Genomic DNA, 27,618 nt, shown 5'->3' with positions numbered 1-27,618 from the left:
CTCGGTGGGGCGAGCCCCCCCCTTCCCCGCCGAGCCCCCCCCGGTTCGGAGCGTGCCGCGGTTGATCCCTCCCTTGCCGGGGCTGCGCCGATGGACTCTGCCAGCGCTCTGTGTGTGCGGCGGAGGCTGCGGCGGTAGCGCTGCTCCTCGGGAGCTGCTGTCGCGCCGTGTCGCTGCCAGAGCACCCTCTTTTCCCCTCCCGTATCCTTTCCCAAGCATCCTTCATCGCCGGAGCATCGCCGGAGCTGGAGCGGGGCGAAGGCTGAGCCAGGTAAGGGGGAACAAAACGGGTTTATACCCTACATCCCCCCCCCCCCCTCCCCGCAGCTTTAATCGGCGTCCTCGAAACCGTTGATGGATTCGGGGTTCGGCTTCCCTTTCCCACTTGCTGTGGCCATTTTGTCCGGGAAATCCTGCTCTGGAGCCCGGCTCTGCCTTTGGCTGTGCGTTTCTGGGGGCTCCTGTCATCTCCCGCGACGTCCTGTGACCGCAGAGCAGCCGGAGGGGATCGGGAATTCGCCGCAGGGATGGGAGGGGGGACTGAGGGGGGTTTTGGGGAAGGGGTAGCAGGGTGGGTGTTGAGGAGTGACCTTGGACACGAGCGATTTCCAACTCTTCCCCCTTGTCGCCATGTTCCTGGCGTTCCGCAGGGAAGCTGGGGGCTGCGGGGGGGGGGTGTGTGTGGGGGGGGTAATGCAGACCCCCAGCGTGGGAACCCCGGGGGTTTTGGAGGGCACGGTTGCATCAATCCTTGGCTCCGCTTGGATGCGTGGCAGGGGGAGATGGATCCAGATGCCATAACCTTGTCCTGAGCTGTCCAACGCCACGACGGGGCTGCAGGGCCAGCGGCATGTTCAGCCCCTAGACGGGCATTTTTTGGGGACCTCCCTGACTCCTGCATTTCAGGGGACTGTGGTCTGTGGGATTTCTGGCTCTCTTGTGGCATCAAACCCCTGATCTATCCAGCACTGGCTCCTGGCGTCGTCTCGGCCGCTCAAGGCTCCCTGGTTTGTATGGATGCTCTGTCACGGAGCCAGCGGTGACCTTGCTCCCCAGCCCATCCTCTTCCTCACCCTGCACCCAGCCTCTCCTGCTCCCCCATTCCTTCTCCCGACCCCCGACACCTCCCGGTGTATGGAATGCCGGCCCCACATCGGGAGGTTCCAAAGGGAGCCACAAGCCTGGCTAGAGCAAAATGACCTTGGTCACGGGTTGGCCCCTTCCAGGAGCCTCACAGGCCCATGGGACCCCCAGGGAGGGGAGGACATGGGGGAAATTTGCCATTTTATCCCGTAAAACCACCTGCCTTGCTCTGCTCAGGAGTGGGGGCCCATGCTGTGCCGCAGCCCCCCTCCCTCCAGGATTTCCAAAGGACTAAATTTAGCGTCCCTGCGTGCCCTGTCCCCTCGCTTGGGCAGGGGGGGACACGTCGCCGGCTGCGTCCCTCTGCCCGCAGCTCCTTCCCACCTCGCCAGTGATAAAAATAGCACTGGGGGGGTCACGACGGCCCCTGCGGGGTGGAGCAGCAGCATCAGGCTGGGGGGCTGTGGGTCCATCCCTGTCACGAGCCGAGCTGGGCTCTGTGCAGTGGGTGTGGGGATGCTGGGCTGGGGAAAGAGGGGGTGGGATGCTGAGATGTGAGGGGACAAGGAGATGCCACCCCCAGATATCTGGATGTCCCTCTCCTCCCCCAGGGGATCTGTGGTACCCCCAGCCCTCATTGGCCGGGTCAGCATCTGCTGGTGCTGGCATCTCCCGCAGTAAATCCTGCCTGGGAGCTCCCGCAGTGAGCGTGGCCGAGCACACGTGGGTCACTGTCACTCAAGGGACCCCTCCTGGACCCTGAGCCACCCACCCGGGGCATGGCGCTGCTGGGAGGGTCTGGGGACCTCCATGCCCTCAGGGGCTGATCCCCTTATCCTCCTTGTGGTGCCCAAAGAAATGGGGGGCTCCAGTCCAGACCTGCTGATGGCCTTGTTTTTTTGGGGGATGGAGTGGGGATGCCCCTGATGTCCCCCCAGCTCCCCCTGTCCTTTGGGATGAATGCAGAAGGGATGGATCCAGGTGGGCTGGAGGGTCCCCGTGAACTGTGGGAGCTGGAGTCCCCCAGGTGAGGGGAAGGGGGCTGGCATGAAGCCAGTGTCTCTCAGCCTGTCCCCACTCCAGCACCTACTGTGCCCCATGGTGACCCGGCTGCCACTTCGCGGGGGGCTCCCCAAATCCTCCTGTTTTTATCTGAGATGGAGAAAAAGTGCAAAGTGGAATGGGGGGCCACTACCACCCAGCCTCAGCGCTGGTTGTGTCTGGGCTTCCAGGTCCAGGCGGGCATCCAGGGTCCTCCCGCACCCCGTTCCACGGATGGGTAGCGCCACCTCCCCTCTCCCCGCACTTCGGGCCTGAGGGCGCAGCCCCCGAGCAGAGAGACCCCCCCTGCACCCCCAGCGCCCCGTCCCATCCCGCCGGCACCATGGACGAGTCGTTCCGGGACCGGACCGCGTTCATCCGCGGCGCCAAGGACATCGCCAAGGAGGTGAAGAAACACGCGGCTAAGAAGGTGAGCCGGGGCATGGACCGAGTGCAGGATGAGTACACCCGGCGCTCCTACTCCCGCTTCGAGGAGGAGGAGGACGACGAAGACTACGCACCCCAGGACGGCTACTACAGGGGGGGCGAGGGGGCCAACGAAGAGGAGGGGGTGTCCAGCGACGCCACTGAAGGCCACGACGAGGAGGATGAGATCTACGAGGGCGAATACCAAGGGATCCCCCGGCAGGAGTCACTAAAGGGGGGGGAGCGCCTGGGGACCGCGGCGGCCGCCGGAGCTTTCGACGACAGCGAGGGGCAGCGGAGGAAGGACCGGGAGGAGCTGGCGCAGCAGTACGAGCTCATCCTGCAGGAATGTGGCCACGGCCGCTTCCAGTGGACCCTCTACTTTGTCCTGGGCCTGGCCCTCATGGCTGACGGCGTCGAGATCTTTGTGGTGGGCTTTGTCCTACCCAGCGCCGAGAAGGACATGTGCCTCTCCGACTCCAACAAGGGCATGCTGGGTGAGGAGAGGGGCACGGGGAGCAGGTAGGGGGATGTGGGAGTCGTGGACAGGGGAGAGTCACGGGATAGGGGGAACAGGAGGGTCAGGGCCACATGGAGGGGCACTGGGAGATGTGGGGGAGTCCCGTGGGGGGATATGGGGATACAGACAGACGTGTGGAATGTAGGGGGACACAAGGACATGTTGAGGGAGCAGAGAAGCACAGGAGGGCAGGGACACGGGGAGCTGGGGATGAAGAGGTCATGGGGGCTCAGGGAGATGTAGGGGGGTCATAGGGGCTATGGGAGAACAAAGAAGAATTGAGAGGCCACGAGGCCATGAGGTATGGGGTCCAGGAAAGGATGTGGGGCAAGAAGGGATGCAGGACCCCCTGGGCATAGGGCTCCCACCATCCTCCTCCCAATCCCACACTGGTCCCCGACATGAGCAATGGCCAGGGGCAGCTGCAGGGAGTGAGCTCAGGATCTTGGGCTGATCAGTGGATCCTGAGACTGGGTTTAGGGGGCCGTGGGGGGCTTTGTTTGATTGCTTCCCCCTTCTCTGTGATGCCTGCCAGAACCTGACACCCACAAATCCCAGGGGGTACAAATGCCCCCCATTCCTGAGATCTGGCAATCTTGGGACAGGGGGAGGGGCTGGGCGTGGGGGTCCTGGGGGCACATCTTCCCCCCATGTCCCACAGTCCCTGAGCAGAGCAGGGGGACAACCCCGACCACCCCTTCACATGGGATTCTGTCCCCTCCCTTCAAGGGGACCCAGAGCCTTGAGCAGAGGGTCCCTGCCTACGCCCCCCTCCCCAGTGCCGAGGATGCTCTCCCTCCTCCAGGTGACTCGGGCTGCAGGTTCTTGGGTTCCCTGGGCCTGACCTCGCTGTGTGTCCCCCTCCCCAGGACTCATCGTGTACCTGGGCATGATGGTGGGCGCGTTCGTGTGGGGCGGGCTGGCCGACCGGCTGGGCCGAAGGCAGTGCCTCCTCATCTCCCTCTCCGTCAACAGCGTCTTCGCCTTCTTTTCCTCCTTCGTCCAGGGCTACGGCACCTTCCTCTTCTGCCGCCTGCTCTCAGGCGTGGGGTAAGGGGGGGCGCAGCTGCGGAGGGACCCCCAGAGCAGGGGCTGATCTCCCCCCGTGCGGTGGGGCGCGGGGCGGGGGGGTGATGCCACTCCCTCCCCTCCATCTCCAGCATTGGCGGCTCCATCCCCATCGTCTTCTCCTACTTCTCGGAGTTCCTGGCACAGGAGAAGCGCGGGGAGCACCTGAGCTGGCTCTGCATGTTCTGGATGATCGGGGGCATCTACGCTTCCGCTATGGCCTGGGCCATCATCCCCCACTACGGTAGGAGCCCTGGGCCGGTGGCACACAGGGGGTGCTCCGGGGGCTCGGCCCCACCACCGTGTCCTGTCCCTGTCCAGGCTGGAGCTTCCAGATGGGCTCTGCATACCAATTCCACAGCTGGAGGGTCTTTGTCCTTGTCTGCGCCTTCCCCTCGGTCTTTGCCATTGGGGCGCTCACCACGATGCCTGAGAGCCCACGTTTCTACCTTGAGGTAGGGGGGTCCTGGGGGGGAATTTGAAGTGAATCAGGGATCTGGAGTGGAGGGTGGTGTTAGGGTTCCTCTGGAAGATATTCCCCAGGGGTGGAGATGGGGCAGCCCCAGACAGAGACCCCCCCAAGACAGAGACCCCCATGGGGTGGTGAGGCCTGGACAGGAAGCCCCAGGTGGGTTTTGGAGAGGCATGGAACTGGGCAGGAACCCCCAAGTGGATGATGGGAACCAGCCAGGGACCCCAGAGGGATGGGGAGACACTGAGGAGGTGATGAAGGTGGTGGAGGGATCCCCAGGTGGGTGGCAGGACCCAGGCAGGGACTGCTGATGGGGTTGTCAGGGTCCAGTCTGGGGTGTCCCAGGGTGACCTGTCCCTGCCCTCATAGAATGGGAAGCACGACGAGGCCTGGATGGTGCTGAAGCAGGTCCACGACACGAACATGAGGGCCAAGGGCCACCCTGAGAGGGTCTTCTCGGTAAGGACCCCCAAGGCTGAGCCCTTGGGGCCCCCAGCATCCCGAGCGAGGGCGGGGTGTCCTCCAGGAGCAGAGGTGCAATTCCCATCTCCGGGAAAAGCACCACTCGGGGGATGAAGTGCTGCTGCAGCAGGTGGGGATGCTGAGGCACAAGGTCCCCAAACTGTCCCACCCACAGGTCACCCACATTAAGACCATCAAGAGGGAGGACGAGCTCATCGAGATCCAGTCGGACACCGGGACGTGGTACCGGCGCTGGCTGGTCCGATGCCTCAACCTGTCCCAGCAGGTGAGGCCGGAGCCACGCAGAGGTCCCTGTGCCCCGTGTGCCCCCTGTCACCTCCCATGTCCCTCTGCAGGTCTGGAGCAACTTCCAGCAGTGCTTCGTGCCTGAGTACCGGCGGGTGACACTAATGATGATGGCCGTGTGGTTCACCATGTCCTTCAGGTGCTGAGGGGTGGGACTGGGTGGGATGGGGTGGGGTGGGGTGGGGTGGGATGGGATGGGATGGGATGGGATGGGATGGGATGGGATGGGATGGGATGGGATGGACAGCACTGGATGGGATGGGATGGGATGGAATGGGATGGAATGGAATGGAATGGAATGGAATGGAATGGAATGGAATGGAATGGAATGGACAGCACTGGATGGGGTGGGATGGGATGGGATGGGATGGGATGGGATGGGATGGGATGGACAGCACTGGATGGGATGGGATGGGATGGGATGGAATGGGATGGAATGGAATGGAATGGAATGGAATGGAATGGAATGGAATGGAATGGAATGGAATGGAATGGACAGCACTGGATGGGGTGGGATGGGATGGGATGGGATGGGATGGGATAGGATGGGACAGCACCGAATGGGATGAGACAGAACAAATATCACTGCAATAGCACAGGCTGGCACTGGCAACTCAGAGCTGGCCCTGGGAGCCCTGGGCCAGCACTGGGAACCCCAGGTGTGTGGTGTCTGCTCACCCCTGTCTCCGCAGCTACTATGGGCTCACCGTGTGGTTCCCGGACATGATTAAGCACCTACAGAGCATCGAGTACGCATCACGCACGAAGCTCTTCACGCGTGAGAAGGTTCGGCACTTCACCTTCAACTTCACCCTCGAGAACCAAGTGCACCGTGCTGGGGAGTATTACAACGACAAGTGAGTGAGCAGAGGCTGAGCCTGGGGTTGCTGAGCTCAGCACAGGGGTGGGGGGCATCTGGGGCCTCCCTCCTGTCCCCCCCCCGTGCAGGTTCATTGGGCTGAAGATGAAGTCAGTGACGTTCGAGGACTCGCTCTTTGAGGATTGTTACTTCGAGGACATCACTTCCAGCAACACCTTCTTCAAGAACTGCACCTTCATCTCCACCGTCTTCTACAACACAGGTGAGGGGATGGAATCCCCGGGTGCATGGAGGGGGTGACCCACCAGGGTGGCCCCCAGGGTTTTGATGGAGGTGGAGGTGAGCCACCAGGTTGGAGGAAGGTCAGGAAAGTCCCTGAAGGTGGCCTGATGGAGTTGGGGACCAGTGTGGTCCCCAAGGGGGTGGTGGTGGAGGTGTGATTGTCCCAGTGGGTGGGAGGGACCGGGCAGGTGTGCAAGGAGATGGGGTGACCCCCGTGGCCCACTCTTCCCCTAGATCTCTTCGAGTACAAGTTCATCAACAGCCGGGTGGTGAACAGCACGTTCCTGCACAACAAGGAGGGCTGCCAGCTGGACTTCAGCGACGACAACAACGCCTACATGATCTACTTTGTCAGCTTCCTGGGCACCCTGGCTGTGCTCCCTGGAAATATTGTCTCGGCCTTGCTCATGGACAAGATCGGCCGCCTGCGCATGCTGGGTGGGCACTGGGCCTGGTGTGCCTTCAGCAGGGTGGGGCTGGGGGGGGATCCTGGAGGTTCCTTCTGGCCCAAACCAGGCTTTCCATCTTCTTAACCCACCTGCTGGGTCACTTCATCACCATCACCTTTTGGGGACTACCCCGGTGGGTCACCCCACCTCCATCGCCCCTTTGGGAACCTTCCTGATCCTCCTCCCAGCTGCTGGTCACCTCCATTTCTGTTGATCTCTTGGGGACCTCCCTGTCCCTTCTGGTGGGTCACCCCCATCTCCCTGTCCCTTTAATACTCTCAGCTCCCCTCAGTCCCACCTCCTGTCTCAGTTCCCCTGTGCTCTGACGTGTCCACATGTCCCCCAGCCGGCTCCAGTGTCATGTCCTGCATCAGCTGCTTCTTCCTGTCCTTTGGGAACAGCGAGTCTGCCATGATTGCTCTGCTCTGCCTCTTTGGGGGGGTCAGCATTGCCTCCTGGAACGCCCTCGACGTGCTCACCGTGGAGCTGTACCCCTCCGATAAGAGGTGGGGGCCTGGAAGGGAGGTTTTGGGTGCAAGGAGTGAGGTTTTGGATGCTGGGTGGGAGGATTTAGGGGCTGGGTGCCAGGTGTGGAGGTTTTTGGGTGTAAAGTTGGGAGGCTTTGAGTGCTGGGGGCAATATTTTGGGTGCCAGATGGGAGAGTTTGGGCTCTGGGTGATGCATGTGGATTATCAGTTGGGAAGTTTTGGATGCTGAGGTACCAAGTGCTGGGTACAGGTCTTGGGGTGCTGGGTGCCAGGTGTGGGTTACCAGCTGCTCAGTACCTGTTTCTAGGTGCTACCTGCCAGCCCTTGGCTGCCAGTTACTCATTTCGGGGTGCTGGATGCACATTTAAGGGTTCTGAGTTCCCATTTTGGAGTGCAGGGTGACCGTTTCAGGCACGTGCCCGCACCCCTGCAGGTGCCCCCCGAGGTCGGGTACTCACCCCTACCCCCGGAGGTGCCCCCACCAACCCCAGCCCTCCTCATCCTCCCCAGGACGACGGCGTTTGGGTTCCTGAACGCGCTGTGCAAGCTGGCGGCCGTGCTGGGCATCAGCATCTTCACGTCCTTTGTGGGCATCACCAAGGCTGTGCCCATCCTGTTTGCCTCAGCCGCGCTGGCCCTCGGCAGCTCCCTGGCCCTCAAACTGCCCGAGACACGGGGGCAGGTCCTGCAGTGATGGGGGGCTGGGGGAGAGGGATCCCCTCCCCGGGGTAGCCCCCCCAAATCCAGCATTTCCCCCCTTCATGCCCCTGGGATTAGTCGCGTTAGACACTGTGAAACGTCTTCTTGGAGCATTTTGGGATCTTTTTCATTTGCACTTGGACCTGAACCCCCCCCCCCAGCCCATCCCAGATCCCCCTGTACCCCCAAAACCTCCTCGACACCTCAAACTGCCCCCCTGGCCCTCAAAACTCCCCCCCCCGACTCCTTGTCCCGCCTCAACCTCCAATACCCCCTCAGCCCCCCAGTTTCTTTTCTTGGTGTCACCCCCTATGTGAGTTGCTGCTCATTCCTGGGAGGCTGTGGAACAGGATTTAGGGGGGGCCCTGGCATCGGAGGAGGATGACACAGGCCCTCCGAACCCCCATAACCCTCTGCATCCCCCCAAATCCCTGCCGAACCCGGGAGGAGGAGGAGGATGAAGTCTCTGGATGTGGAGGGGGGAGAGGGTCCCCCTGTGCCTCAGTTTCCCCATCCCTGTGGAGGGCATTCAGCAGGGTCCCCTAAACCCCCACGGATTTGGAGGGGGCATCTGGGGGTGGCCTTGGGGTGCCTCAGCAATGCCTCGGGGGGGACACAGGATATTGGGGTGCAGAATCCCCTTGGGGCTCCCTGACAATTTTAGGGTGTCCCCCCCTTAAAGCACATGCCCCCCCCCTTTCCCCCAGGATGCCCCCACTTTTGGGTGCCCAACTTTCAGGGTGCAAAGCACAGCTCCCCCCCCCCAGCCACAGCCCCAGCCTTTGGTCTCATTTGGGGTACAGCAGCAGCGAACCCCCAAAACTGCCAGTTAGTGATTTTTAACTGATTTTTAAAGGATTTTCCCTATTAGAGGGAGGCTGGTGTGGGTGAGCAGGGGTGCGGGGGGCTCCCTGCATCCTCTTTTCCTCCTCCCAGCCCCTTTCCCCTCCCTGCATCCCCGTGTCCCCCCACATCCCCTTTTAACCCCTCCACCACAACACTCCCCTGCACCCCCTTTTACCTCCCCCCAGCCCAAAAACCACCAGCGGTTTGTAAAGCACAAACAGCCCCTACCCCCAAACAAATTGGGGTACAAGGGGTCCCTAGTGCTGTGCCCTCCTCTAAAGAAATCGGGGTTCAGGGGGGTCCCAGTGCCGTGTCCCCTCCAAACCTGGGGTTTGGGGAGGGGGGTCTCCCATGCTCTGCTCCCCCCTGCCCAATCAGCCCCACAGGGCAGGGCAGGCTCGGCCAGAGCCAAACGGGAGCCCCAATCCCCCCCTCCATCCCCAGGGCAGCCCCCTCCCATTCCAAGCAGCCCCCGTGTGCTTTGTCCCCTCCTTGGTGTAGCTGGTCCTTGGGGCCCCCCCCGGCCCCCCTGTAGCTCTGTCGTGCCGTGCTGTAGTTTCAGGTGTTTGTAAATTAATTAAAATGGAAAAAACCATCCCAAAAAAAAAGCACAAAATTACCCAAATCCCCCCCACCCCCTCCAAAGGCTTCTCCAGACTCAGCTGCCCCTCAGAACACGTTTATTTAAATCGATTCAGACATTAAATGGGAGGGGCACCCCAAAAATGCCCCGCAGGGTGGGAGCGGGGGGTGGTTGTGTGGGTCCAGGCTGGGTTGATGGGGGGGTCTGGGGGTGGTGTGGGCTGGGGGTAGGGGCAGAGCGCGATGTGGGGGTGTCACCCCCATTACTTTCGCCCCCTCCCAACTCCAGGCTCCGTCTGCTACGCTCACACCGGGCTGGGGGTCCCGTGCTGTTCCTGGGGGGGGTCTCCGGGCTCTCACTGCTGCCCGGTCTCTTCTCCCCCGTCCCCGCGGCGTTGCTCCCGCTTGGAGCCCCCCAGGCAAGGGGGAGCGGGGGGAACGTGGGGGTCGCTCTCCCACTGCTCGGGGGTGCGGGCGATGACTTGCAGGGCGTGCAGGGGCCCGGCCAGCTCTGCCCGCAGCGCCTCATGCACCAGGCGGTGCCGCTGGAGCGGAGGCAGCCCCGAGAAGCGCCCGCTCACCACCAGCACCCCGAAATGCGTCTCGGCGCCGGGGGGACCCCCGTGGCGGGGGGAGTCGTCCCGCACCTCCAGGTGCGTGGGCTGCAGGGCCGCCGTCAGCTTGGCACGGATGGTGCGGGCCAGGGGCCCCCCCATGGACCCCCCGGCGGCCGCCAAAAGGGGACCCCGCATCGGAGAAAGGCTGCAAGAGAGACAGGGGGGGATATTTAGGGGGGGGATGCAAGGATAGAGGCCTTCTCGTCCCCCCCCCCCCCAGGTTTCGGAAGAGTTTGGCGATGTTTGGGGGGGCTGAAAGGGAGAAGAGGAGAGGGCTGGGGGGGGACACAGGGATTGAAATGGAGCGTCCGGAGGATCGTACGTGGAAAGTGGGGACGGCAGGAGGGCTGAGTTAGGGGGGGCTCTGCGCTGTTACTGGGGACGGTCAGTCTAGGGGAGCACTGCGGGACCAGCTCCTGCCCCGGGAGTGGCGGAGAGGGGAGCAGGGGGTGCCCCGGGGCTCTTTCGGGCTCGAAGCTGCGGAGGAATCTCAGAGCAGCAGAGAAAGGCCTGACCCATCTCAGCCCTCCCCAAGCCGGGGGTGCACCCAGAGCCTCCCCGATCCCCCGCGGAACCAAGGTCGGGTACCCCGCGCTCCTCCCGCAGTCCCCGGTGCCGCCGGGGCCTCCCTCACCGCCCGCTCCGCTCCCGCCGCCCGGGATCGCCCCGCCGCCGTCACGTGACACCCGAGGACACGCCTCACGTGACCCACGCCGCCCAATCACCGCGCGGAACCGCAGCCGGCGCAGGCCACGCCCCCTTCACCGCCCCGTTTATCCCAATATGGCGGCGGGGCTCCGGCCGTGCTGTCCCCACAGCGGCACGGGCGCTGCCGGTGGCCGAGTGTGCCATGGCATCCACCACCCGGCGTGCTATCATTGCAGACCTCTCGGGGTCTCCCCACAGAGCTCAGGAGTGCCCGGCTCCACCTGCTCCTGGATTTTTTTAGCCCCCAGCTGCCCGGCCCTAGAGCAGGTGCTTGGGGATGGGATTTATCCACATGCCAGTATCGTGGGAGCGGCTCGCAGCGGTGGGATCGTGTGGGGTTTTGGTTGTACCTTTCAGCCAGGTGGTTCCTTCCCCACCCCTCTCCATGTCTTTCAGGCATAGGAATAAGATACGCAGTTCTCTCAATATTTGTCCCTCTCAAGGATTTCTCAAGCTCTCCAAGGGAGGGCGAGGTAAAGCTCTGGAGTGGAGAATCCCAGAGGAGAAGTGTCTCTCGTGTCCATGGGTTTTCCCATCTCTCTGCTCGAAGAGCCAGGAGGGGAGTGCTCACCTGCAGGGATGCACACTGCCAGGTGCAGATGGAATGGGAGCCTCTTTGGATTTCCAGCAGCACTCTGCATTCCCAACCTGCTTGTTTCTCCCAGAGCCTGGAGAAACCTCAGGATGGGCAGCTCGGAGGGACTCCACGTCCACCTCACCTACTGCTTGTGTGTTCGGTTGGGAAGTCTTGGCTCTCCCTGCCTTCTCCCTTCCCCTCCCCACTGGAATTCGCCTTTTGGAATCAAAAATCCTACCGGCTATTTTTAAAGTGCTGTCGGAGCCCACTCAGCTCCTGCTCCCAGTGACAGATCCGGCTGTCAGAATCTTCAGCTGTTTTTTGCTCCCTCTGCTCCAAGCCCGAGTGGCAACAGCCGGGATTCCCTCCTCATTCACACCCGGAGCCAGACCCGGGCCGGGGACCAGGATTTTCCTCTGGAGGGTCCAGGGGGATTTGGTGCCCATCCCGTCCGTGGCGTTTGCCGGGGTAAGTGGAGTGCTGGGAGCCTTGGCAGACGTGTGGGGATGGATGGAGGGATGGGATTTATGCCAAGCATGGCTTGGAAGGAAGAATGCATCCTTTGGGATTGATTGTGCACATGGCCCGTCGTGGAAAGAAGAGGGATCCACTCTTCCAGCTCTCTGGCAAATGCTGCTTTCCCCAAATACTTCTTTTCCCACCCCAGTCTTGGTGCTGTAGCTCTCCTGGGCTCAGATGGGCTCTAGAATTTGCTCCCTGCAGGGCAGAGCCGGGTGTGGAAAACAGCAGGAACTTGGTTTAGGAGGCAGAAAGCTTTCCTAAGTGTGTTCCCAAAGGAATTTGTGGGTGCTGGAACGCTGAGGGACCAACTTCCCATCCCTGCCCTCCTCCATGGCCTCTGGAATGGACCTGAAAAATCCTGGTGTGTACATTCCTGACCATTCCTCCTCCTTGCAGGGAGCAGGGGTTGGTGAAGGTGGGATTTCAGGAGTGCAGCCAGCGTGGTCTGGCAGTCATTGATCCCTGGGGACATTGGCCACCAATCCCTGGGGACACTGGTCATCGATCCCTGGGAACATTGGCCAACTTTGACCCGTGCCATGTTTGTGTTCAGGACTTGGCTGTGCCCCGGGAGGGGAGGCTGTGAGAGAAAATGCTGGAAAGTATTCCCAGGAAACGGGAAACATCCCATTCCCTATTGGACACATCCCATAGGGAAAATCATGGTGCTTTTCCACAGGCTCTCACTCTCAGGGCGTGCAGGCAGCCCATTTCCAAGGAGGAAAACCCGTAATGCTCCAGGGAAACTCCCATGCGTGCATGACCCCACAGTCCTCAGGGTTTGGGGGGCTCCCACCTCCTCCTGCAGCTCCTGTGCCCCACCTTCTCCACACTCCGGCTGCTGTTTCCGGCTGGATCAGAGCCCGGCTAAATTTAGGAGGATCGATTTCAACCCCCGCCTCTGCTTCGCAGGGGAAAGGACGGAGCAAAGGTGGCCAGGAACGAGGAGCCACAGGGGCTTCCACTCCCTGAGCCCTGCACGGGCTTCTGGAACCTCAGATTTTTATCTGGCTGCGAGGCCATGGAGGGGCCCAGGGAGGTTGGAATTCTCCTGGGTGATCCCACGGGTCTCTGTGGCTGTCACTTGGGCCAGAGCTTGTGACAAGGACACCCATGTGTCCCGCAGGGAAGGAGCTCCCAGCTCTAGGAGCCAGACCGTTTCCTGAGGAGGCTGACACAGGTGAGTGGGGCGGTGGGAAAGCAGGAATGAGGGTCCAAGGATATCGCTGGCACCCAGGGATGCTTCAGGCTCTCATCCCACACGTGCTGTCCCCAAAGTGAGGGAGGAATGAAATGCCCAACACCACCACTGTGAGGAAACAGCTCGAGCAGCACCAGGGGAGGTTTAGGTTGGATATCAGCGAAAATTTCCTCATGACAAGGGTGGTCAAGCCCTGGCACAGGCTGCCCAGGGCAGTGGTGGACTCACATCCCTGGAAGCGTTCAAAGCCGTGTGGATGTGCCACCTGGGGACAAGTGGGGGCTTTGGAAGTGCGGGGTTGGACTTGCTGCCAGCTGCAGGGCCCCTCTTAGTCCCGTCTGCTGCTTTCTCTCCAATCCCACCTCTGGTTCCAGGGCAGCCGCCGAATGAAGCTGGGAGCTGCTGGCGGGTGAGAGACCCTGCATGGATGGGAATGGGGAGACCTGCCCGCAGGAGGAGCCCAGGGCAGCTGGAAAACTCCGGCCTCTTCCTCCGAGCTTTCCTGCTCCTTTTCCTCTGCCGGCATGGTAAGGATCTGCACGGGCAGAGTTGTTCCCCGTAAAAACCACCAGGAGGAATGTCCATGAGAATCCAGAGCGGGCTGGATGGTGGGAGGTGGCGGGGAGGGGGAGGAAGGAGAGGCTGCCCATGGGAGCCGTCCCGTCTCTCCCAGTATCTTCCCAGTGCAAGATCCTGCGCTGTAACTCGGAGTATGTGGCAGCGACGCTTCACCTGCGCGGCCCGGACCGTGGCAGCGCGTTCTGCACGGCGCTGCGCTCCTATTCCCTGTGCACCCGGCGCACCGCCCGCACCTGCCGCGGCGACCTGGCCTTCCACTCCGCTGTGCACGGCATTGAGGACCTCATGATCCAGAACAACTGCTCCAAGGAAGGGCCCACGGCACCGCCACGGCCGCGGCCCCCCGCCCCGAACCCCCACGGCTTCGAGTCGCTCGACATCTGCGATTACGAGCGGAGTTTCCTCTACAAGCACGGCCGCCCTCCCGGTTTCCAGCACTGTGCTGCTTTTGGGGACCCCCACATCCGCACCTTCCACGATGATTTCCACACGTGCCGGGTGGAGGGCTCCTGGCCGCTCCTGGACAACGACTACCTGTTTGTGCAAGCCACCAGCTCACCGGTGGCCAAGGGGTCCAACGCAACAGTCACCAGCAAGGTAACGTTAGCACACAGGCTGGGTGGCAAATCCAGAGTCAGGGCAGCTCCTATACTTCCCAAAATCCTTGGAAAATCCTGCTTCTAACCCAGGGGGGGGTGAGGAAGGAGGGGCAACAATGGTGAAGGTTTTTGAGGGGACCCCCGAACATTCCTGTTGCTGTTGGGTGACCGTGTGGTCCATGGGGTGTACCTGAAAGAATCTTGCTGGGTTTGGCTCCACCTGAGTTTTCCATTGATTAAATGGTGTTAAAAAAAAAAAAAAAAGGGAAGATTGTTGTTATCCCAAAAGGACTGTGGTTTGAGGATGGATAGGTGAGGTGAGACCTGCATCCTGGGATGGGGCCACGGCCACTCTGCTCATCCCCCTCCTGCCCTGCTCCCCACAGCTAACCATCATATTCAAGAACATGAAAGAATGCATTGACCAGAAAGTTTACCAGGCCGAGCTGGACAACGTCCCAGCAGCCTTCCAGGACGGTTCCGTGAACGGGGGCGTTCGTCCAGGTGGGAGCAGCCTGGTGATCCGGGAGCTCAGCCCGGGCCGCCACGTAGAGATCCGTGCCAGCTACATCGGCACCACCATCGCCGTGCGCCAAGCCGGCCGCCAGCTCTCCTTCTCCATCCGCGCTGCCGAGGAGGTGGCCCGGGCTTTTTCGGAAGAGCAGGACCTGCAGTTGTGCGTGGGAGGTTGCCCCCACAGCCAGCGAATGTCCCGCAGCCCCCGCGGGCGTGGCCGCGTCCCTGCGGACACGGCCCGAGCGCTGTGCCGGGAGATGCTGCCCGTGGAGGATGTTTACTTCCAGTCGTGTGTCTTCGACGTGGTGACCTCGGGGGACATCAACTTCACCATGGCAGCTCACGGGGCGCTGGAGGATGCCCGGCTCTTCCTGCCCGATGCTGAGAAGCTTCACATCTTCCAAGCTGGAGGGGGTTGCCCACTCAGCTCTCCATCCTCTCTCCTCCTCCTCTTCCTCCTCTCCTGTGGACTTTGGGTTGTTTTGTTGCACTTTTAACCCTTGCCTGCTCCGTAGGGGGAACCCGTGAGAGCTGGTGGCTCCAAGCTGCAGCCAGGACAGGTTAGTCACCTTGAAGTAGGTGTCTCCACAGCCACAAGGAATCAGAGACCCAGGAGAGGGAAGAGATGAGCCCCTGGTTTGCACTCACTGGTCTCACACGGATGGTGCAGCTGCTCCAAGCTCCTCTCCTGAAGGCAGATCCATTTTCTTCTATTCCATTCTGACACGTTCCTTTTCCCCTAAGGATGTGACAAGTGCAGTGCATCAAAGAAAAATAAACCCCATGGGTTAGAAACCCCCTCTGTCCCTCAGAGCCTTTCCAGAACTCATTTCCCACCTTTCTCCCGGTGTTGATCCAGCAGAATTCCACTCGGGAACCCTACAGATCCAGAAATAATGGACTCAAAGCCCAAAGCCCAATTTTTAGCAGTAAAAAAATGATTTTCTAAATGGATTTGGGACCCTTCACTCAGCTGCTCCCAAAGCAGAGCAAGGTCATAAATTGTTTTGGGGAGCGTTGTGACCGAGAGGGAGACTTTTGAGAAGAAATCAGCCGGTTTTGTCCATGTGCTCCTCTTCCAGGATAAATAACAAATGGATCTCCAGCAGTGGGAGCTGTGGAGCTTGAGACCTCCTATATCCCAGGCCACTGTTGCTGTTTTTCCTTGTTTTCTTGGCACCTGCTGTGGACTCAATTTAGCCGGCTCTCGACTTGGGACCGGTGTCAGCTTTCAGGGAGGACAAAACAGCCCTTGGGAATTCTCTCCCTTGGGGTCAGGTTCTCTGTCACTGCACAAACCCAACCCAAAGTGGAGCTTTCACTTGGGAAACAGAATTCCTGATGGCAAAGAGCCAGCTGGGCACAGAGATGGGCAGGGTATTGCCCCGTGGAAGGTGCAGAACTGCAGAGGGGAGGGCAAATTTCACACGTTTCAGAGGATTTCAATAAAGCAGATGGAGTTCTACAGGAGAAATCTTTTCCATAGGGAAGACTTTTTATTTATTTAAGAAAGTATTAAAAACTTGGCCATCCTTGTTCCCACAGAATTGAAGGAAAGGCTTGTGGAGATGAGGGAAAAGGGAATTGCAGCCCCTCCAGGCACGGAGGTTCTATAATTCATGTTTTAATACATCCGTGGCCTTTTCTCTCTCTTTATTCTTTTGTGGCAAAGGAAATAATTTCATGGATCTCGTGGCAAATTCCCCCTCGGATGGGTGCTCAGCACAGACCTGCTCCATGTCTTTTACCCTGCTCCTAGTGATCCCTGATGGGTTTGACATTCAAGGGGTCTATTTTTGACTCCCCATTTCCTGTCATCTGTCTCTTCATGTCTTTGGGTGGCAGTGGCAGACGATGATAATAATAATAATAATAATAATAATAATAATAATAATAATAATAATAATAATAATAATAATAATAATATTTTCTCCTTGCTCCTTTGACTCCAGAGCTTTGGGTGGATGAAATGAAGCAGAAATGAGGAAAGGTAAGCAGGCTGCTTCCCAATGTGCTCCACAGGTCCCTTTGAGAAGAAAATCATGTGGGGAGGAATAAAATCCTCTGTAGGGGGATTAAATCCTCTATGGAGAGAAAATCCTCCATGGGGAAAATGTTCTCCATAGTGATAAAATCCTCTGTAGGAATGAAATCCTCAGGAGCAGCGTTGGTAGTGCTGGAGCTCCTGGTAGAAATGGGATGGATTTGATGATGCAGAACCTAATTACCCGTTAGTTGTTGGGCAGTAGAGCCATTCCACAAGAATTCCACGGGGAAAGGAGGGTTCCCAATGGAATTAGACTTTTTTTCTCCTCCTGAACAGCCTGCACCACCTGGACTGGGCCTGGTGCTTTCCTTGCCAAGCCTTTCTTAGGAGCCACCTCTGAAATTCAGAGTGCAGCTCCCAGGCTGAAAATGTCCAGGAATTCTGAATTCATGCACCTGATTTGCAGAGCTCTGGTTTCAGGTTTGAGGCTTGGCAGCTCCACCCGACCCAGGGGTGGTCCAACATGGACATTACAACATGGAGAAGCTGTTGCTGATGAATTATGGAATCATTAAGACTGGAGAAACCTCAGATCATTAATCATTAACTCTCCCACAGCACTGTCCCATGACCCCAGGTACCACATCCACTTGTTTTTGAACACACCCAGGATGGTGTTGCTCTGTTCCAATACCTGACCTCCCTTCCCATGAACACAATTTCCCAAATTTCCAACCTAAACCCTTCCTTGAGCCCTCCTCCTCTTCTCCTGCCCCTCTGGAGACTACCCTGAACTTCCTCAGCTCCAACCACCCAGGCTGGGCACCTGGATGCTGAACCACCCGAAGTGGGCTCCTGTCAGAGCTGGATGCAGTGGCTGAGGTGATTTTTAGCAGGTGACATCAGCCAGGGAGGGAAAGGGTCGATCCAAAGTCCACTGACGTCAATGGGAGCACGCTTGTTGACATCAACAACTTGGGTTGGCGCCCGTGTTGTGCTCCTTTATTCATCGTGGTTGTTCTCCCCCTCAGTGCAGCTCTGGGAGACCTCGTGTGGGAATTATTCCAGTGTGGAATAATTTGGGAGTGGGCCAGGACCATCCCACGCTTGGCACGTTTTCCCAGTGCTGAACCCCTGGCTCTGGGCTCAAGTTTGAGCCTCTGCAGGGTGTCCAAGAGGAGGTGGTGGCCCTGTGACAGAGGGTGATGGTGGTGCTGTGACCTGCTGTGACACTCCCATACCTGCCCTGAGCAGAGCTGGAGCTGCAGCTCCAGGTGGGCCAGGTCACCTTGGCCAAAGTCCCTCCTCCAGGACACGAGGCCCCGAGTGACAGGGCCCTTCTGAGGTGGAGATGCTCAGAACACACCTGAGACACTGTCCCTGGAGGTGTGCACAGCCAGGAAAGCTCACAACAGCAAAGGAATAAGGAAAATTTCCTCCTTCTCAGCAGCCAAGAGTGCTCCAAAGCTGCAAGTGAGAGGCCTGGGGAAGAGGAGACATGGATGGAGGGGTGGGTGGGTGGATGGATGGATGGATGGATGGATGGATGGATGGATGGATGGATGGATGGATGGAGAATCCTCTGCCGTTCCTGGGAAAGCCTCTAGATGTCCACAGAAGCCAGCACACAGGAAGGGCTCTGGCACAGTCAGAGTTCCAGAGTGCCAGGATGTCCATCCCTTACCGCAATCAACCAGGAATTAGAGAATTCCAGGTTGGTTTCGGCTGAAAAAGACCTTAAAGATCATCTTCCTCATGGCAGGGACACCCTCCAGAGACCAGATGGCTCCAAGTCACACTTTTCTTCCCCAAGTTTGACACTCCCAGGTCTTGCTCGCTGCCTTGGAGCAGTTTTGGCTGCCGAAAAGGAGGAAAAAATTTGTATTCTTGTGCTGTCTGAGGGGCTCCAGGGTCTCTGCCAGCAGCTGGGGGAAGTCCCTCTCCCAGCTGGAGTGGAGCTGATGTCACTGACTCTTCCTGCCAGAGCAGATGACAAACTCGGGACTTTACAGACCCAAGATCTGAATTCCTTCTTGTTTATGGATGGCTGAACTCTTCCGGAGCCCTATCTCCCCCTCCCTGCTCCAAAAACACCCTCCAGGCAGAAAACAGGGGAAGAAATCCCACCTGGGATTTCCTGGCTGAAGGCAGGGGGAGCTTCCACATCCCAGTCTCCAGTGGGAGCTGGAAAAGTGGAAATTCAGGGGGAAAAATCCTCCTGTGCAAGCCCTGAGAAGACTTGTCTCCTTTCAGGGAAGGGAAAAAAGGGATCTCGATCCCTCTCCCTGGAGAATCTCAAACATTGGGGTCAAAAGCCTCTACTGGGGACAAAACAGCAAAAAAAGGGGAAATTTTGGGATTCCCTGTTGGAATCCGTCCTGGAGCTTTCCAAGCTGTTCCTAGAAGATCTCTGAGGAGTGACAAAACTCTGTACCTGGCAATCCTGAATAGGTGAGCATTCTCTGCCTCCAGCCAGGCACTGAGAGAGAGAGAGAGAGAGAGAGAGAGACAGAGACCTTCCCTTCTACCCCCAAACCACTGCTAGGATTTAGGAACTTACTCTGGAGCCTCCACTCCTGAAAATCCCCAGCGTGGGACAAGCAGCTGCTTTTCAGAAGCCACCCCAGTCCGTTGTTTTCCAGCTGGGCTCCATTCCCAATATTCCCTGTTACATAAACAACCAGAGGAAATGCCTTTTCCACCCCAGCTTCTCCACTGCACACCCGGGACAATCTGTCCCTATTCTCCAGCCATTGTGGGTCCCTCCCTGGTTCTCTGTCCCCCCCCCTCCCAGCCTGTGAGATGCTGGGAGAGACCATATAAGGTGAGAAAACATGGAGCAAAGAGCCCGGAGAAACTGCGGGGCTGCCGGCACCCTCCGGCGTCCCAGCGATCTGGAAATTGTTTGTTTGATAGCAAGGACAAAGGCCAGGCTGTCACAGCAGCACCGTGGCTTCTCCTGGCAACCAATTCCGATAACCCGAAGCAGAAAAAACACGGATCTTATCAGCACCAGGGAGCTGGGCTGGTGAAAACAAGTCGGTGCCATGCCCAGTTCCTTCCCCGGGACCCACCCGGAGCTCAGTGACTCACCTCAGGGCCCATTTTCTCACTCTGTGGCTTTGGAAGTGGGTTATTCGGAGGCTAAGGGTTAGTCACACCGTCCTGGCCATCTCTTTTTCCCCTGGCTAGGAGCTCCGGGAAAAGCAATGGATCCTGCCACTCTCCCCATCCAGTGGAATTGGAGCACGGGGGATCCTCTGAGCCCCACGATCCCATGGGAAAGCAGCTTGGAGGGGGATGAATGCCTTGAATAACAGTTTAGTGGCAGCAGTAGGTTGTCCCTGCCCAGAGTTCCTGGTTTTTCTTGGTTTTGAAGGAGATTTGACATCGGGAAAGTTTATTTTTTTACAAGTGAAAGTCCCACGGTGTTCCCGACGCCCCAGATCCATCCAGGGGTGCTGCTGGTGTGAGAACACTTCCTGCAGCAATTCCTGGAGGGAATTCCAGCAGCAGAGAGTGGGGAGGAGGGATTGCCACTGGATGGAGGGCAGGGGGGGAAAGGGCAGCACTGATTGGCAAGGCTGGAGGAATTTAGGGAGGATTTGGTATGTGGAACATGCCTTGGATCATATCCTTGACAAGTTCCAAGGCCCTTTGACTTTGCTGGAATGTGTCTAAGCAGCCCTGGGCTGGGGACGGTTTCCTTGGAAAGGTGTGCACCGATGGGAACTGGAGAGGGAGAGCAAAATCATGGCTCTGACAGGAACACCAGCACAGATCTAAAGGGGTCAAATATCCCACGGCAGGGAAGGCTGGAAAAAGCTCCCCACCTTTGTCAAATTAGAGCAAATCCTTAATTCTCCATTAACCCATCCCCTCTTTCCTAGCGGGGACCAGAGGAAAAAAAGGTGCAATTCCTCCATTCTGCACCAAACCACGGAATAATTCCCTCTCAAGGAGGAATACTGTCCTGCGGTTTGGCAGGAGAACAGTTTATACCCCACGGTTTATCCGGTGCTTTATCGGTTTATACGATCAGGTGTGAATTAACTCTGGGGGAAGGAGGCAATGCAAGGGCAGGAAAAGTGCCAGGAACACTCGGACAAACAACCCCTGAAGGACAACTGCCAACAAAAACAGCTCCCTGTTCCTCGTTAGGGTGGGGAGCCCCCCCCATTTCCATTGCTCCAGTGCTGGGTTGCTCCATGAACATTGTTCTCCTGTTTCCTCTGCTCCCAGCATTTTCCTGAGCTGGGAAAGCACTAAGGGCTGGGAAAAAAAAAAAAAAAAAAAAAAGGAGAAAGAGCTAGTTCCTGTCCTGGAGTAATGCTGATCCAGGGAGTGAAATCAAAGGGTTTCCTGGAAGCCAAAGTCTCCTGGGGTGGGCAGGAAGCAAAATGCTGTCCTCCTATTCCCCAGATCCCAGCTGGAAAACAGGGCCACAGTTTATGGAATGGATGTGGGTGTTTGCTGCACCTCGGATCGATGTTTCGGAGGGACATTTTGGGGAAGGAGTGGGAAGTATCTCCAAAACAGAGTGGGAAGCAAGAGAGGTGGTGGAAACACTCCCACAAACACACCACAAGGAGGGAGGGACCCCCCAAAATCAGGCTTGGACGCTGAATCCCCAAAGTCACCCTTATTTACCCCGAGTAAAGGGGGCAATGTGTGGGGGGTGAGAATACCACCAAGGGGGCTGAGGGAACCCCCCACAACCAGGTGAAGGGATTCCGGGGCTGTGGAATCAGCAGAGAGGGGAAAATCCTCACCAAAAGGAGTTCGAACAGCAACGCTACATCCCGTACCCCAAATCCACCCTTGTTTACGCCACTTAATAGGGGAAAGTTCACTTGGGGGGGGTGTTGAGGGTACCCCGGGGGGGGACAGCGGAGGCTGCTCTGGGTGGGGAGGAGTTTGAGGAAGGGGGTGAAGCCCCCCCACCCCCCCAGGGCCGCTCCCAGTTCTCCCAGTACAACACAGCCTGTACCAAACACGGAGCGACACCCCCACGGCCCCCGAGCCTGAGAACATGACATCGTGTTCCGCGCTCGCCATTGGCCGCAGCCGCCGCCCGTCCTCGCTCCCCATTGGCTCTCCGCGCTGTCACTCCGCCCCCGTCCCGTCCCGCCCCATTGAACACGCGCGGCTTTCCTTCACACGCTGTCCACGCTCCGCAGCCGCCGCTCTGATTGGTCGGGGCTGCTGTAAACAAGGCAGCGGCGGCCAATGGGCGCGCTGATCACGCGAGCAGCACGCCTGGCCACGCGCCCTCGGCGTGGCGGCCCCGGCAGCAACAGGCGCGGGCGGGGGTGGGCGGGGTTCCCGAAGCTATAAAAGGCAGCGGCGGCCGCGGTTTGCCCAGAGCGCTGAGGAGCTCGGGGTCAGTTGCGTGTGGCGACTGCCCAGCGCCTCGAAACAAAGCGTTCCATCGCTCTTTTTTTGACCTGGACTTGCCAGGCTCGGGCGGCTTTTGTCGCTCCACGGGAATAAAACCCCGCAACCGTTGCTCTGTGCCAGTCCTTGCTGCCCCAGCCATGGTGATGTTCAAGAAGGTGAAGAGCTTCTTGGTGGCCTTCAGCGAGCCTGACAAGGTCTACTGCAGCGGGGACAAGGTGGCTGGGCGTGTGCTGGTGGAGGTGGCCGAGGTGACCCGTGTCAGCTGTGTCAAGGTGTTGGCATGCGGTGTGGCCAGGGTGACCTGGGCCAAGGGCCCGGCCCAGTGCCGGCAGGAGATGGAGTACCTGCGCTTCGAGGACGTGCTGGCGCTTGAGGAGCAGCCCACGGGTGAGGGAACGGGGCTGGAGGAGAGGGGCAAGGGTTGCTTTAAACACCATAACCCCCAACCCAACTCTGGCCCAGGGCTTGGCCTTGTGGGGGCTGTGCTGGGGCTGGGTGGGAGCAGAGGCTTTGGGAGGGAACAAAGAGACGGGGCCACCCCTGGGATTGGCCACATGGGATTGGTCCCAGTGGACCCCCTTGATCACCAGGACAGAGTTGGTGCTGTGTCTGGAATCTTAAAAAAAATGAGCAAATCTAGGTAAACTTAGGAACATTGGAAGGTTCGGCCAAGTCAAGTCGAAGTCTGGGAGTTAAAGGACAAAATCAGAGCCTGGGCAACTCCTGTGGTGTGTTTTGACTCCACAGGGGTTGGTAACATTGGTGGCACAGTCAGGGAGGGGAACGGGATCACACCCTTGGGGCTGGAGCCGGGAGATAAGGGGCAGCTGGAGCTGGGGTGGAGCCAGTAAAATGCTGTGCTCTGCCCCGGGGCCTTGGGGTGTTGGTGAGGTGAAGGGAGCAGCATGGAGAGAACACGAGGTTCCCGGAGTGTGTTACCTAACACCCTTGGAACTGAGGATCACCCTGGAGCTCCGTCTGATGTTTCCTTCCCTTTCTCTCCTCCAGATGAGGATGGCTCTGTCATCCTGAGACCTGGGAACAAGTATGAGTACAAATTCGGCTTTGAGCTGCCCCAGGGGTGAGTATCAGGCAGCACCTGCCACTGGGAATGGAATTAAATTGGAAAATCCGTGTTTCTGCTCTGGAGTGACCCTCTGCATGTCTGTAGGCCGCTGGGCACCACGTTCAAAGGGAAGTATGGCTCCGTGGATTACTGGGTGAAGGCGTCTCTGGAGCGTCCTGCCTGCCCCACACAGCAGGTCAAAAAACGCTTTGAGGTGATGGATCCTGTGGATGTGAACACCCCGGAATTGCTGGTGAGTCCCCAGTGCTCCAAAGGCTAGAGGGAAAAGCCCTTGGAGAGGGTCAGCCCAACCCAGTGGCATCTTTAATCAGATTTGGGCTGAGTGGGATTAAGGGTGGGATTAAGGAGTTCTGGATAATTCCAGAAACTGACACTGCGTAGGGCGTGTTCTGTGCTCTAGGGGAGTTTAAGAGTTGGTTGCAAAAAGGGAAGGAATAAAAGGAAGGAAGGAAGGAAGGGTGGGTGGAGGGTGGGAAGGACAGGATGGAGCCAGCATGTGACCGTTCACTCTCTCTGCAGTCTCCAGTTGCAGCCAAGAAGGAGAAGAAAGTGTCGTGCATGTTCATCCCCGACGGACGCGTGTCTGTCAGCGCCCAGATCGACAGGAAGGGTTTCTGTGAAGGTGAGGATTGCTGGGAACAGGAAACTGGAAACGGGGAGCAACCAGCAAGGAAGTGTCTGAACATCCCTAACACCTGGGTCTTTTCCCTTGGCAGGCGATGAGATCTGTATCAATGCAGACTTTGAGAACACCTGCTCACGCATCGTGGTGCCCAAGGCGGCCATCGTGGCCAAGCACACGTACCTGGCCAATGGCCAGACCAAGGTCTTCTCCCAGAAACTCTCCTGCGTTCGTGGCAATCACATCATCTCTGGGACCTCCGAATCCTGGCGGGGCAAAACCATCCGTGTGAGGAAGCTCAAACCCTCTATCCTGGGCTGCAACATCCTGCGTGTGGAGTATTTCCTGCAGGTGAGTGGGGCGTCCCCTCATCCTCCTCCCCCTCATCTTCCTCCTGATGCTGGGGGGATCTTCATCCTCTCATCCTCTTCATCCCGGCTCTCCTGCAGATCTACGTCAGCGTACCAGGCTCTAAGAAAATCATCCTGGAGCTGCCGCTGGTCATTGGAAGTCGCTCTGGCATCGGGAGCCGCAGCTCCAGCATGGCCAGTCAGACGAGCTCTGAGATGAGCTGGGTGGACCTGAATCTCCCAGATGCTCCAGAGGGTGAGTGGAGTGGGATCCACACGGGTGGGAATCGCAGGGTGTGGGGAGCCCCTCAGAGGCTCGAGGGCTGCACGCAGGTGAGCTCACGAATCCCTCCCCGCATCCCACAGCACCCCCGTGCTACTTGGACATCGTTCCCGAGGATCACCGGCTGGAAAGTCCCACCACGCCACTCCTGGACGATCCCGATGGATTTGACAGCCCCATCTTCATGTATGCGCCCGAGTTCAAGTTCATGCCGCCCCCCACCTACACGGAGGTGAGCCCGGCGCCAGCACGGGATGGGCCAGGTGGATCTGGGATCACCTGCCTGGATCCCTCACCCGCTTCCTGCTCCGTCGCCCAGGTGGATCCCTGTGTCACCAACAACAACAACAACGTGCAGTGAGCAGCTCAGCTTGCCCTGCGGGTCACTCCCGCCTTTCTGGACTCGGCTCCATGTGCCACACGCCTGCAGCACGTCTGGCCCCACACACACCTGGAGGGGGAAGTGCTCCCGAGGAACTGCCACATTCCCGAGGAACTGCTGCGTTCTCGAGGAACCGCTGCTCCAGGGCCATTCCAGCCACCCAAATCTTGTGGAAAACCCTGGCACTCTGAGCCAGCAGAGAACCCTCAAGGACTGGTGGGGTGGGGAGACAAGGCAGATCCGGCTGGAAAAGAGCTGGAAAACCTTGGCTGTCGTGGCTGTCACTTGCCCTGTCATGACATGTGGTGACAGGCAGGAAAATTCCGGTTTTAACTAATTCCATCCTGATTCTGTAACTCTGGGTGCTGCTCTGGCTGCCCTGCACTCCCACCGGGGGAGGGGGACACTGTGACATCGTGAATCCATCCTGTCGCGACACGAACTCGGTGTCGCGACCAGCGCCTTTTGTACTCTTGGGTTTTGTACGTAGTATTTCGGGGGAGGTGGGGAGAAGCACGAAAATGCAAATTTTGTACCTTTTTGTGGCCCCTGGGGGGCAAAGTTTGTAATAAACGAATGAAATGGTCCTCTGTCTCTTGTGTCTCTTGGGAGTGGGAGGATGGCAGAAACCCCCTGGGAGTGGAGATTAACCTTATTTTCCCCAATTTCTATTTTTTTGTTTTTTTTTTTTTTTCCTGGGAGCAGCCCTGGGTGTGGGGGGGTGGTCCCTCCTGATTTTTCCAGGGGGAAAAAGCAAAAAGCTGAGCAGAAAAGTGGTGCGAGGAGGGGAAAGTGAAGCACAGAGAGACTAAAACCCGGAGTGGTGCAGAGTGAGAAACTCGGGCAGGCAGGGGAATATTCCTGCCCTTCCTGCCCGGTTTTGGCACTGCTGTAGGAGCCCCCTCGGCAGATTTTTGGGATGTGGGTGAAAGGTGCTGGTGTTGAAGAACAAGGCCGTGACCTTGGCTCTGCTGCTTGTCCTTTGTCCCACTTGGAGCCCCCCCAAACCTGCCGTGCCTCCCCCCCCCGGGCCCCCCCAGCCTCATCCCCCATCTGTGCCTCAGTTTTCCTTTGGAGCTGGAGCCGTTTTGGCTCCCGGCCGAGGAGGGGAAGGGTCATCCCAGTCTGGGCCAGGGATGGGCTGGACCGAGAGGGGTGGGGGCCACAGAACCACCCCCCGAAATTTAGGGAGGAGCTGTCACTCTGATGGTGGAGACCCCTCCTGAAAGATTCGATTCTCCCCCCTGGAAAAGGCCCTGGAGGAGCCAGAACCACCCCCAAAACTCCCCCCTCCCCCTGCCAGGGCTGAACCCTGTCCCCACCCTGCCCCCCACCCCAGTTTACAGCTCTAATTAAACTAATTAAGGCCATAAACCTCCGGCACCATTCCTCTGCCTGGCTTCTGCACAAGAGCGGGATCCACACAGATCAGCCTGACTCTCCTTGCTTTTCAGGGACTCCCCCATTTTTTGGGGACCCCCTCCAGGGCAGCTCCCTGGCTCTGGGCCCGTCATCCGTGCTGGCTCCGGAGCTTCCCGACAAATTCCAACTGGGCCAAAGGGCCTTGGGTAAACTGGGAGCACTGGCAGGGATGCAGTGATCGCCTCCAGGGTTGAAATGGAGTGGGAATATTGGGCAGGAACAGGATGGGACCTACAGAGGTGGGACAGGCCCCACAGTACTGGGGAAAAAGAGGCGTGCAGGTGACGGGGGTGACACGTACCCAAAGGATTTGGGCACTTTGCCCAGTCCCCAAAACCCTCCCCAGGCTGGGAGAGCAGATCCCACTCCCTGAAAACACCGGGTGCTACAGATGGGAGTCCCAGAGCTGGAAAGAGGGGGAAAAAGAGAGAAACAGGGATAAAAAAGGGGATGGCACGGGACGTCCAGAGCTGCTGGAATGTTCGTGGCCACAAACAGGAACCGGTATGGGGCGGGGGAGAGGGGGCCAGCATGTGACGCTCATGTGAGCAGCCCCCGCCCCTGGCCCGCGGCACAGACACACCCCCCTTCGAGAAAAAAACACTCCTTCCTCCTAAAAAAAAAAAAAATCACATTTGCCCTTCCCCAAAACACCGCCCTCCCCAAGCACCTTTATCCCCAAGACAACGCTCCCCTCCAAAAATTGCCTCTCTCCCCGAAAAACTTCGCCCCCCCAAAAATCCATCTTTCCTCACTCCAAAAACTCATCCCTGAAAAAAACCCTACCTTTCCCTCCCCCAAAATCCACCTTATCCCCTAAAACAGGTATTATTAAAAAAATACACCTTGCTCCCTACCAAAGAAAACCTCCTCCATAATAAACCAAATTTTCCTCCTTCAAAATGCACCTTCCACCTGGAACACGTATTTCTCTCCCCAAAAATACATCTTTTCCCCCAAAAAGACATCTTGACCCACAGGAAGATACCTTTCCCTCCCCAAAAAAATCCACCTTCCCACTCAAATAAACCTTTACCAAAAAAATACCTTTCTTGCTCCAAAAACCTTTATCTTCTGAAATCCACATTTTCCACCTCAAAAAAAACACCTTTCATCCCCCCAAAAAACCTTTTCTCCCTTTACATCCCTCTTCGTCCCTGGTAACCCCCTTATCCAATCACCCACACAAAAAGCACCCAGAGCTGAGGCACAAGCACCAAAA

At 58.4% G+C, this 27,618-nt stretch overlaps 4 protein-coding genes across 8 annotated transcripts; 3 read left to right on the top strand and 1 right to left on the bottom strand.

Moving 5' to 3' along the window:
- Window positions 1-113: 113 nt before the first annotated feature.
- SV2A (synaptic vesicle glycoprotein 2A) lies at window positions 114-9,557 on the top strand. The gene is made up of 14 exons (XM_088154666.1): window positions 114-271; window positions 907-1,007; window positions 2,316-3,047; window positions 3,940-4,120; window positions 4,231-4,382; window positions 4,460-4,593; window positions 4,980-5,069; window positions 5,248-5,358; window positions 5,429-5,517; window positions 6,071-6,235; window positions 6,327-6,460; window positions 6,715-6,918; window positions 7,276-7,435; window positions 7,928-9,557. Exons 3-14 carry the CDS (start codon window positions 2,468-2,470, stop codon window positions 8,109-8,111), a joined length of 2,184 nt encoding a protein of 727 aa, XP_088010792.1. The 5' UTR covers window positions 114-271; window positions 907-1,007; window positions 2,316-2,467; the 3' UTR covers window positions 8,112-9,557.
- Window positions 9,558-9,625: 68 nt separating this feature from the next.
- Window positions 9,626-10,806, bottom strand: BOLA1 (bolA family member 1). The gene has a single exon (XM_088154677.1). The coding sequence runs from the start codon at window positions 10,294-10,296 to the stop codon at window positions 9,901-9,903; it is 396 nt and encodes a 131-aa protein (XP_088010803.1). The 5' UTR covers window positions 10,297-10,806; the 3' UTR covers window positions 9,626-9,900.
- A 131-nt stretch (window positions 10,807-10,937) lies between these two features.
- HJV (hemojuvelin BMP co-receptor) lies at window positions 10,938-16,337 on the top strand. Of its 4 annotated transcripts, XM_088154671.1 has the most exons (5): window positions 10,938-11,914; window positions 13,095-13,148; window positions 13,544-13,696; window positions 13,843-14,345; window positions 14,734-16,337. In XM_088154671.1, exons 3-5 carry the CDS (start codon window positions 13,597-13,599, stop codon window positions 15,358-15,360), a joined length of 1,230 nt encoding a protein of 409 aa, XP_088010797.1. In that variant the 5' UTR covers window positions 10,938-11,914; window positions 13,095-13,148; window positions 13,544-13,596; the 3' UTR covers window positions 15,361-16,337. The 4 variants fall into 4 exon arrangements, with proteins under 4 accessions (XP_088010797.1, XP_014746829.2, XP_088010796.1 ...); XM_014891343.2 differs by lacking the exon at window positions 13,095-13,148 and having other exon boundaries at window positions 13,549-13,696; XM_088154670.1 differs by lacking the exon at window positions 13,095-13,148.
- A 5,818-nt stretch (window positions 16,338-22,155) lies between these two features.
- On the top strand, window positions 22,156-25,560 carry TXNIP (thioredoxin interacting protein). Of its 2 annotated transcripts, XM_014891334.2 has the most exons (8): window positions 22,189-22,637; window positions 23,259-23,331; window positions 23,422-23,569; window positions 23,857-23,959; window positions 24,054-24,310; window positions 24,409-24,565; window positions 24,676-24,824; window positions 24,912-25,560. In XM_014891334.2, exons 1-8 carry the CDS (start codon window positions 22,388-22,390, stop codon window positions 24,951-24,953), a joined length of 1,179 nt encoding a protein of 392 aa, XP_014746820.1. In that variant the 5' UTR covers window positions 22,189-22,387; the 3' UTR covers window positions 24,954-25,560. The 2 variants fall into 2 exon arrangements, with proteins under 2 accessions (XP_014746819.1, XP_014746820.1); XM_014891333.2 differs by having other exon boundaries at window positions 22,156-22,637; window positions 24,676-25,560.
- Window positions 25,561-27,618: the final 2,058 nt, after the last annotated feature.

Source organism: Sturnus vulgaris, chromosome 31 (assembly GCF_052056855.1).
Source record: "Sturnus vulgaris isolate bStuVul1 chromosome 31, bStuVul1.hap1, whole genome shotgun sequence".
Lineage (NCBI taxonomy): Eukaryota > Metazoa > Chordata > Aves > Passeriformes > Sturnidae > Sturnus > Sturnus vulgaris.
This window is presented reverse-complemented; position numbering and strand designations above follow the sequence as displayed.

Bases quoted from the DNA above. Each gene is read 5' to 3' on its own strand.
- SV2A (XM_088154666.1), top strand. From the start codon at position 2,468: ATGGACGAGTCGTTCCGGGACCGGACCGCGTTCATCCGCGGCGCCAAG. The intron at 4,121-4,230 runs GTAAGGGGGGGC...CTCCATCTCCAG, and splicing joins CGCCTGCTCTCAGGCGTGGG to CATTGGCGGCTCCATCCCCA. The intron at 6,461-6,714 runs GTGAGGGGATGG...CTCTTCCCCTAG, and splicing joins CACCGTCTTCTACAACACAG to ATCTCTTCGAGTACAAGTTC.
- BOLA1 (XM_088154677.1), bottom strand. From the start codon at position 10,296: ATGCGGGGTCCCCTTTTGGCGGCCGCCGGGGGGTCCATGGGGGGGCCC.
- HJV (XM_014891343.2), top strand. From the start codon at position 11,147: ATGGGATTTATCCACATGCCAGTATCGTGGGAGCGGCTCGCAGCGGTG. The intron at 11,915-13,548 runs GTAAGTGGAGTG...GTTCCAGGGCAG, and splicing joins CGTCCGTGGCGTTTGCCGGG to CCGCCGAATGAAGCTGGGAG. The intron at 14,346-14,733 runs GTAACGTTAGCA...TGCTCCCCACAG, and splicing joins ACGCAACAGTCACCAGCAAG to CTAACCATCATATTCAAGAA.
- TXNIP (XM_014891333.2), top strand. From the start codon at position 22,388: ATGGTGATGTTCAAGAAGGTGAAGAGCTTCTTGGTGGCCTTCAGCGAG. The intron at 22,638-23,258 runs GTGAGGGAACGG...TCTCTCCTCCAG, and splicing joins GCTTGAGGAGCAGCCCACGG to ATGAGGATGGCTCTGTCATC. The intron at 24,311-24,408 runs GTGAGTGGGGCG...GCTCTCCTGCAG, and splicing joins GTGTGGAGTATTTCCTGCAG to ATCTACGTCAGCGTACCAGG.